This window comes from Vitis riparia, chromosome 17, assembly GCF_004353265.1.
Source record: "Vitis riparia cultivar Riparia Gloire de Montpellier isolate 1030 chromosome 17, EGFV_Vit.rip_1.0, whole genome shotgun sequence".
Taxonomy (NCBI): domain Eukaryota; kingdom Viridiplantae; phylum Streptophyta; class Magnoliopsida; order Vitales; family Vitaceae; genus Vitis; species Vitis riparia.
Window position 1 is genome coordinate 7063345 of NC_048447.1, and position 10702 is coordinate 7074046.

The 10702-nt window shown below is 29.7% G+C and overlaps 1 protein-coding gene across 1 annotated transcript; it reads left to right on the forward strand.

The window, feature by feature from the left end:
- The first annotated feature begins 3665 nt into the window (after nt 1–3665).
- LOC117904046 lies at nt 3666–4100 on the forward strand. The gene has a single exon (XM_034816573.1). The coding sequence runs from the start codon at nt 3666–3668 to the stop codon at nt 4098–4100; it is 435 nt and encodes a 144-aa protein (XP_034672464.1).
- The last annotated feature ends 6602 nt before the right edge of the window (nt 4101–10702 follow it).

Genomic DNA, 10702 nt, shown 5'->3' on the forward strand with positions numbered 1-10702 from the left:
GATTGCCATGCCTCTATGATTAGGGCATATTGCGAATGTTGGTGTCCTACCATTAACTCCTTATATACTTCCATTAGAGAGAGGTTTCCATCTCTGTTTGGGACTTGTATCATATTGTTAGACCATCCATCATTAAATCTTTTTATGATGAGATGGTACCGAGCGCTGAAGAGTTATCTAATGATGTAAAGAAGTCCTCACTCCCACCAAGTTGTCAAAACTTATTCCTTGCATATCATCGAATTTGCTTTGAGACGAAAAGGAAGTCTTCAATCAAGTTAGACTCTTAGGTGTCATTTTGGTACAAAGGCTCCATGAAATATGCAAAAGCCCCAAAGAAAAGTATAAGAAATAAGGCACAGAGGCCTAAGAAGACTCATAACCCCTCCGGGGATATTGATCTTATTAAATCTTGTACTTAGTCGAAGATGGAATTTTTTTACGACCTTGGCTTGGTCGAGGCAGATGTTAAGGAAACTTACTTCACCATTTTACTAGCATGTTGGTTGTACAAGTTTGTTCTTCCTTGAGGGGGTGTTAATTTGATTCGTCCTAGAGTCTTTAAGATAGCTAGTAGAATGGCTAAAGGTAAGACATTTAGCCTTGTTGTTTCGGTGTTAGCAAGCATTTACAACGCCTTAAATGAAATCACTTGCTCTTCGAAGCCTATAACTAATACATCTATTTTCCCTATTCATTATTTATACGGATGGTTAGGTGAATATTTCGATACCCATTTCATTTCTCCTTCTTGGAACCATCCCCCACGCATGGCTTATTACGTCGACAAGTTTTCTGCTAAGTGTTTCAATGATTTACAAGGTTAGGCTTTGATAATGTCTTGTAAAGGCATAAAGTTGGACCACTTTGCATTGCGACATAAAAAATGTGTGCACTGGACTAATAATGAATCTATTAGTGCTACCAAAACTTCTTATCTCATAAGTCTTCGCTATAGTTATTTATTTTTGTGACAAGGTAACCATTGGGTGATCCAACTGTATTATCTTTATCAGTTTTCCAAGCAATTTGGGTATCCTCAAGACCTTCCATGGGGTTTGCCAGATATTTTTCGCACTGGAACTTTAAAGGCAGTGTATCAACATTGGGAGTCATGCCCTAGGTTTGGTACCTACTCCAAAGTTACTATACCAAATTATCATAGTCTTGAAGAGTTTTTAGTCACCAAGGCTTATGTAGATTGGTGGATCAGAGTATGCAATCCTGATAAAGAAATTCTTACTATTGCTTGTATGGAGCCCCCTCTTGATTCTTCTTGGTAAATTCCCTCAAAGTCTTTAGAGAGTAAAATGCGTAATGTTGACTCAAGTGTTTCTACTAAGGGGAACATTAGACACAATGTTGACAAGGATTTTGATGTTTTACTTGATGATTCAAGAGCTTCTTCTAACCACTCAATAGGTGGTCATCAAACTAATATCTCCACACACTTGCAGCATAAGGAAACTATTGTCAATGGTGGTAGTGGTCACTGTCACAAGACTTTTAAGTAACATAACAATACATAGGGTCTTTATGTATCAGATGACAACTGTGAACATAAAAGTGAATGCCACTTCAAATGTTGAAAGATTATATCCAACCCTATGTACTATGATGAGACTAATTGTCATCCTCTTGATGCAAATGTCTTCTTTGCTGACGTCCTAACTTCTACTCAATTGATAGAACTTGATGGTGAAGAGGTAAGTATTTAAACTATTATTTTTATTTTTATTTTAAAATTACATATAGAATTTGTATTCGATTTATAAAATTAAATAATTAAGAAATATCAATAAAATTATATTCAAAAAGATTAAAAAAAATGTGTATACACTCTTCTAAGACATTTTTTTATAAGAAATATATATAGTTTTCTTATTTGATTTCCCACGTGAATAGAACAAGACTACAAAAATTCTACCCAACTCTTTTTTTTAATAAATAATTTCTTTATTTATGTGGAATTATAGATAAAGATAGATTGATTACAAAATTCCTATATAATCATTCTTGTAAATCAATTTTTAATTAATTTTCTCAAAATTAGAATTTTGTTAGAATAACGTTGGAAAAGTGGAAATATAAAATAAATACACTTATTTGAATAAAATAAATATTTTTGAAAAACGGAAATCTCAATCACATCCTTCTTTTTCATTTTTTTAATAAAAAAAATATTCATCACATACAAATAATAGTGATAGTAAAATTACCAAATTTAAATTTTAACTTTTTAAATTTAAAACATACTTATTTTCTAATTATAACAAGTGTCACAATAGTAAGACTTACTTTTTTTTTTTTCAATATTTATAAATATCCCCACTTTCATACCAATATCAAACTATGAACAAAGAAAGGCACGAGGGAGAGCATATATATATATATATATATATATATATATATATATATATATATATATATATATATATATATATATATATATATATATATATATATATATATCAAATAATAAAAAAATTGAATTAAATTAACTATAATTTATTCATTATAATTCATTAATTTAATTAACAATAATTAATTATTTTTTATTTAAATATTGAAATTTTCTATTAAAAAATAGAAAATATAGAAAAATAAATAAAGATTTTATTAATTTATTATAAAATTTATTTCCAATTTTAATATAGATGGTACATCATTAAATTACAATTTGAAATATTATTTTTTAAAATATAAAATGTAATATTTATCTTGACATGATTTAACCTATTAATATAGTCATTTAATCTATATAAACATTTTAAAATAAAATATATATTCAAATACAACTATAAAATAGAGATGAACATTAATTTTCTTTTAAAATTAAATTAAATATTTTAAATTAAATTTAAATATAAAAAATATCCTGTTAGCTAACCCTTCATATGTCTTGCACGTGCAACAAGCCTAATAATAATAAATACATGAAAAAATAAAATATAATTAATTTAAAACAACCTATTCATAGTGTGGAGCAAAGCTTCTTTCTAACTAAGAGTCTATGACAATGATTATAAGAAATACTTATAATCTTTCCAACATTTAAAATTTTTATCATTCAAGATTATAAATTTTTTTAAAAAATCAATATCAAAATCACTCTAATCCGTTGAAGTCACGTCATTTGACCAATTAGGAGGGTTTTCTTTTTTTTTTTACATAAAAATGTCATGAAGTTGAAAGTTGAAACAAATTTTGCAAGTTTCATGGAATCTGTGCCTTACTTATCAACTTTTGGCCCTAGAGCACAATTGTCCCATGACGTACACCTACAAGTAATCGACCTTCATATAGATTCTGGACCATAGGGCTTTTTGAGAGCATCTCAACATGTGAGATGTGAGCCACACTTCATTGTCAAATCATCGTTGTGTCTTTTCTACATAATACAAGGCCTTTCTTTTTTGCTCTGAAGTCTGGCCCCAAAAGTTGAATTCAATCTTACTCAATTGGACTGGACCACACGGCAGCAGCCCGCGTTGCACTACATAATGATGCCATGTGTCTCCCCACACGGTTTTCGCTCTCCTTAGCTCTTAAGATTTCAACCCATGAAATAATCACAATTTTGGACCCTTATATAGGTGTGTTCCTACGATCCTATCTTTCTTCACAGTGTATTAATTTCATTGCAAGTCAGTTCTACTACAGCAATGGAATCAACCTCCCTCTCTTCTCCTACCCTCGGCACCTTGCCTTTTCCTCCTGTGCGGTCTTGCCGGAAAAAACATGTGCGGAAGGTCGTTGCGGCGAGTAACGGAACAAGTGGACGAGATTATGGAGGCAAGCTGGTGGATGAAAACATGATTGTGCTGAGAATGCGTATTCGGGAAATGAAGATGTTGGAGACGAGTGAATCACCCCCATCGGATTGGATGGAGTGGGAGAAGCGATATTATGAACGTTACAATGGAGATGTATGCGAAGCGGTGGGGTTGCTGCAATCTTACTTGATGAATATTAGGCCCAGTTTGGCTTTAGGGTTTTTGGCACTCATCACATTAAGTGTGCCAATATCCACTGCAGTGGTCATTCTTCATGCCATAGAGATGGCTAGGGGAATTCTATCTGGGGTTCATCTAAGCTGATTGGCTCTTCCCAAGCTGATCAAATATTAAAATCAGCACTTTTTGATTACATATAGATCAAAAACTTATTTCTCAACTGCTGGCCAATTGGTAAAACCAAGTACATGGAGTTCCTTCTCGATCTTGTCATTTTTTATCTGGCTCCGTTATCTTTCTGTTGTATTAAGCATAACACCCATCCTACTTACACTTTCGCCATGTATAACATAAACTAATCATCATCATGCGCACTAACCTGTATTTGATGTTCCTTTTTGGCCAAAGAAGAGTCCTATTTTTCTTTCCATCTTTTTTTTTTTAATTCATGTTTTGAAAGATTTTGCTCCACCCTAAGAAAGCTTTGCTCAATCAGGAATGTAAATTGCAGAGAAAATATCAAATCTGAAATCTCCCGAGAAATCGAGTTCTGATATCATATTGAATTATCAATTTTCCTAAAAGTTTAAGTTAGTAGTATTTCAACTCGATATACATATCATGCTTCTTAACAATAGCAATAATAAGAAAAAAGTGAGGAAGAGGAATTTACTATAGAGTTCAATAAAGATGCCATATGAGAATAAAATAGTTAAAAGAAACAAAAGAAAAGAAAGCAGAAAGAAGACAGAGATGAGGGGAGGGATATTCTTTGCCCCCTTTTTTTCTCTATGTGGCAATATAAGTCTTGCTCTGGCCCAGTTTCAATCATCTGTGAAGAAACCGTAAAGGTTGATTAAATCAATAGGATTCATACTAGGTGCTAATATTATTCTGAAAAGGAAAAGGAAACGTCCGTACACGTTACAATAATTTCATTATTATTTTATATATTAGTTGGCGTTAAGCCATAGAATGGAGACGATGAAACAAAAATCCTGGGCCCAACAAAGCTCCAGCACTGCTCAAGTCTTGATTTTTGACCCTACCAATTACCAAAAGTAAGAGTCCAAAATTATCAAGAATTCTGACGATAGCATCACCACATATAGTAGAAATAATATTAATTAATGATCATAATCATCATTCAAGCATGGTAGCCAGCCATGGAATTAGCCCCACCTCTCCTAACCCAAATATAATTTTAATATTTTTGTAAGCTTGATCTTGTAGAACTCAAATTGGGTTTGTTTCCGGTTTGGATTGCCAGCCATCCAATCCGATTTTAGGTATTCAGTCATGTTCTCAACTCAATTGAACTAAACCTAACCTTTAAAGTAGGAATGTTAGGTGATATTAATGCTAAGTAGGTATTTGATAAATTAATTTAATAACTTAAAATGATTTAATTATTTAATTTAAATCATTAAATAAATTAAATATGTTTGATAACATAGTTTAATGATATGTGTTGAAGTCGTAAAGTAATAAATAAAAATAATTAACTTATTCTTAAATTTACATCTTTATTTTATATTTTTATCATTATTTACCTTAATTACTTTTATGATCTTCTTTGTTACTTCACGGTCTCCACTACTACTTGACATCTTTGCTCTAATTATAATTTATGATGATAAATATATCAATTTGATAATTTATAATAAGTTTAAAGTTAATTTTATCAAACAACCTTAATTTTTAAAGTAAGAATTAAGTAATAAATTTTAAATCAATATTTTTACTTATAGTTTAACTTAAAGTGTTTAACTTAATCATTAAATAATAAATATTGAGTTTTATCAAATACCTCTAAAACCGCCAACCATTAGAAACCCATGACTAAAAGACACATCCCGGCTTGAAACTACCATCAGAAGTCCTTAGAAACGAAAAAACAATTTTTTTAGTCGGTGCATAATTACTTAATTTTTCGTTCTGGTCATCCTACAAAGATTGAAAATTTTTCATGACTGGTGTAGTTGTGGGAAGAGCATTCCTGAGCCTGTTCATCAAAGGAGTTTGTTTTGTCATTTGCTTTCTGTGTTTGAGTCGATGTAAAATTAACAAGTCCATGTACACATGAATACATGCACAACTTTTCAGGTTGGTCTTGTGTGGGAGGATGGCCTTGTCCTTATCCTCTATATCCTCGTCATTAACATGCACCATTAGCAAAGAGAAAAGAGAAGATAAGGTGGAAAATACCAAGCATTTGATAAGACAGAATGGGCATTCATGGTATATACAGGAAGGAAACTTTTATATATTGTATTTTATATTTTATAAAAAAAAAATATGCAATATTGAAATAAAACTTTAATAAGTAAATTAATTCAAGTGATGTTAATTATTTCATTTTGAATTTCATTTAATTTATTATAAAAAATATAAAAATTATCATGATAATTTTTTTAGGTCTTTCTTTATATTTTTTGCATATTGGTTGAATAAAAAAAAAAATCTAAATTCCTAAATAAAATTGTAAATAATTATAAAAAAAAATAATATATATCATCATTTATTATATATGCTAAATACATCTAAACTAGATAGTTTGATAGAGAATAGATGGATTAACATAAAATATATTTTCAAGTTTTTTATATTATTATTGAATATTATAAATTATATCATATAATATATTTTTTACAACAAAACAATTTCAAAATATTTAGTATTATTTATTTTATCATTTTTTAAAGTTTTTTCAATATTTTTATAAATTTTGATCCATTGATAATTTTTTATGATAATTTTCTCAATATTTCTCCATTATATACATAATATTCAACTTTTCATGTTTTAATGAGAATGGATATTAAAATAAATACTTGATAAGAATATATATCAGATAAGAGCAACCACATGTCTTTATTCTACCTTATCAAGTGCTTATTTTATATTTATGTCTTGTCAAATATATAAAATAAGCATTTGACAAGACAGAATGAAGGTAGGTGGTTGCTCTTATGTATTATTACATTTGACTGGAGATTCCTCCATAATTTATATATGTTAATGTATATTAAGGGTATATTATGTTATGGGCTTTAGGCCCAGTTAGGTTACTTGTACCACACACATATGCCTCCTATATAAAGGCATTGATGTATATTCTTTCACTCAGGAAATACAATATAATCTTTCAGTATTTCTAACATGGTATCAGAGCCACTGCTCTAACCCTTTCTTAGCAGTCTGTCTTCAGTGTGACTTCCTTTCTTTTTAACGCTTCCGCCATCACATCTGCCGCCGCAGCCTTTTGCCATTGAACCTCCGACGTCATCCAGGCGTCGTCCTTGGGTTCCGGACCTGCAGCCACCGTCCTTAAGGAGTTTCACACCGCACAAGATCACTGTTTTTCGCATCATCGCTGCGAATATTGCTCCGATTTCAATTTTGACGGTACCACTGAGATCGTCCAGCGCCGATCTACACATTCGTGGAAACCTCATCGCCATCGGAGCCCGCACATGCCACGTCAGCGCCACGTCAGCCCTAGCTACGTCACCATTGCTGACGTGTCAGTGCCACGCTAGCCCTAGTTGACATCATCTCCACGTCATCCGTTGACCAGCTAACCGTAAATAAGCATTTGATAAGACAGAATGAAAGTAGGTGGTTGCTCTTATGTATTATTACATTTGACTGGAGATTCCTCCGTTGTTTACTTTAGTTGCTCTTACAAAATAAGGTAAAAGAAGTTTAAGGTAATTAGTTTGTCCATATATAAAAGTGGGGCCATGTTATAAGCATTATTATCAAGCATGGTTGAACAGCGTCCACCAACAATCATTCAAGTTAATAAACTAACTGCTATTATGAATAGGGTTAATTCATGTGTACACAAAAGTATAAAGATAAAAAAAAATGAAAAAAGAGATACAACGGATATAGGTGTAAAAACCAGAGAAAAGACCCATGCTTTGTTGTCTCAGTCATTTATCACGTGTAACATTGAAGGAAGCAATAAAACTTCTTCAGGTACATGACCCTCACCCTCCATAAATTTAATCAAACCGACTAGCTCCAAACTCCTTCATAAGCATGGACATTTTGAGTCTCCAATTATTTAGAGGGTGTTCGTTTTCTTAGGTGGTGTTTGTTGTTTTATTTAATTTTAAATAAAATTTTAATACTTAATAATGTTAAATATGAAATTGTTTGTTTTTTAAATATTTTATTTCTATTAAATATTTAAAAAAAAATGAACATATTATTTTTTATTTAAAAAAATTCAAATATTTTGGTTTTTTTAATTCAACAAAAAGTTTATTAGAAGTTATGAAAAAATAAAAAAACAAACAATTTAAAGTTTGAAAGCAAATTTTTTTTAGCAAAAAAATTGAAAAAATAAATACCCTCTTAGTTTTTTATTGAAAGCAATTTGCTTTCAAATTTAAGTTTTTTTTTTTTTTTTTACTTTGTTCATGACTTATTATAAATTAATTTTTGACTTAATAGAAAAAATCAAAATATTTGACTTTCTCCAAATGAAAAAGTAACATGTGAGGTTTTTTTTTTTTTTTTTTTTTTACTTTTTAATGCTTAATAAAAATAAAATATTATAAAAACAAATAACTTAATACTTAACACCATTAATTACTATTTAATTTTAAGTTCTATTTAGAATTAAAAAAAAAAACACTACATTTTATTTTATTTTTAAAAAAAATATAACATGCACAAACCATAATTAAGTCAATTTTACAAGTTTTTAAAATTTTCAACTTTTACAAATATTATTTAATTTTAAATAATATCTGAAATCGTAAAATTCCTTTGTTATAGTATTTTGGCATGTCGCATGGCTGCTTTGGTCGATCAATGCTTCATCATGCAAGAGCTTAAAGGAGCACTCATTCAAGCTATGCCATGGGAGAAATAGGCCCGCGTGGCCATGTTTTTAAATATGATTCTCAAAAAATAGGTTGAAAGAACTGTTTTCTATACTTATTCTCTATTATGCATTTATGTATAATACAAATATTTTTAAAGTATTCACTATCTTTTTAATTATTACTTCAAAAACTTTATAAAAACAATTAAAAACACTTTAGATTTATTTTTAAAAATAACTTAGGGACTGTTTAGCCATATTTTCTAAAACCTGTTTTTTAAAAATATTTTTTATTCTTTAACTTTAAAATGGATTTTAAAAACAAGTTTCAAAACACATGACAAATGAGGTCATGTTTTCCTTTTATTTTTAAAAATCGGTGAAAATAACGTCTACTTGTTCTCTAAAAATTGTCATTTATTTCACTTTGTTTTTAAAAATTGTTGTAAAACAACAATCAAATTGTATTAAAAAAATATTTAAATAGTGTGAGATTTCAATTTATATACTCAATGATCATACAGGATCGTATGTTGAATCATATGAAGAAATTATGCCATAATTACTATTAAAATTGTACCAACCTGAATCCATGTGTGAATTTGAAGACGGTACAGATCTTCTAAGGCTGATGGAGGGCACCACCTTTCTCTGGATTCTCTCAGGCAATGGGAGCGGGAGAGAGAGCGGTTCTATTCTTTCAAAAGGATGTGATTGATCCAAAAGACACAAACCTAAGCCCTTTTATACCCTCCTGCCTTAGGGACCATACCCATTGGTTATTGGGCCTCACGGGCCTTAGGCCCATCATCTAAAGCCCGTGATGACATTGGGTTCTACACATTAGGTGGCCCATACTCAAGATTAAATCAGAAATTACATGTTAAAAAATAGCTTAATCCTGGACAATGTTTAGTATATTGTCGGTCCACATTTATTCTATCAAATAGTTTTCTATTTTTAAAAATAGATTTCTATTTTTAAAAATAGAAAACAATTTTTAAATCACATAACCAAACGGACTATTATACTCTAAAGAAATTTTGAAAAGAAAACACTATTTTATGTCAAAAAAAATTCAAACATGTTCTCTAATTTAGAAAATAATATTTAGTTCCAAAAAAATGAAAAACTATTTTTAAAAACACTAACCAAACAAATCCATATATATATATATATATATATGAAATATTGTTAAAGTTCAACGGGTGTTTAGATAAAGATCAATCATGCTTTGGCTAGTTAATTATACTTTAGCAAAATTATAGGCGTCTAATTAAATTTCAAATTATATTTATTTAATTTATTTTTATGATTTAAAATAAGCTTGGTTTTTTATTATAATTAGATTTTTATTAATGTCTTGTGTTGGAAGTTTTTATTTTTATGTGTGTGTGTGTGTGTGTGTTTTTTGGTCCCTTAGACTTGGTAATCAAAGCTCGACTAATAAAGATGCAAACAACCAACAATAATACAATCCAACCATAGTTTTCATGCTAGTAGATCAAGCAAAACTTACACAAGCACAAAAGAATTATCTGATAAATTCCAAGGGAAAAGAATTGAAGGCTTATCTTTCCATCTATCAATCAACATAATCAAAAGGTACATGCATGAGACATCTTAATAAACACTACAAAGAGTAGAAAAGGTGAAGAAAGTTCAACTATAAACTTTAAGAATGCAATTTGCTCTTTTTAAATGGAGAAAATGGAAAGAGTTTGTAATTATTTTTCATAGATATTAGCTCTCATCAATGAATTCTTTGAACTTTAATCATATGATTTGAGTACAAGGTAACAACAATTGAAAAATTAAAGATTTTACGTGGTGTTTGTTTTTTTGACTTTTTACTGAAAGCAATTTGTTTTCAGAATTTAGGTTGTTTGTTTTTTTACTTTTT

Coding starts and splice junctions, on each gene's coding strand:
- LOC117904046 (XM_034816573.1), top strand. CDS start 3,666: ATGGAATCAACCTCCCTCTCTTCTCCTACCCTCGGCACCTTGCCTTTT.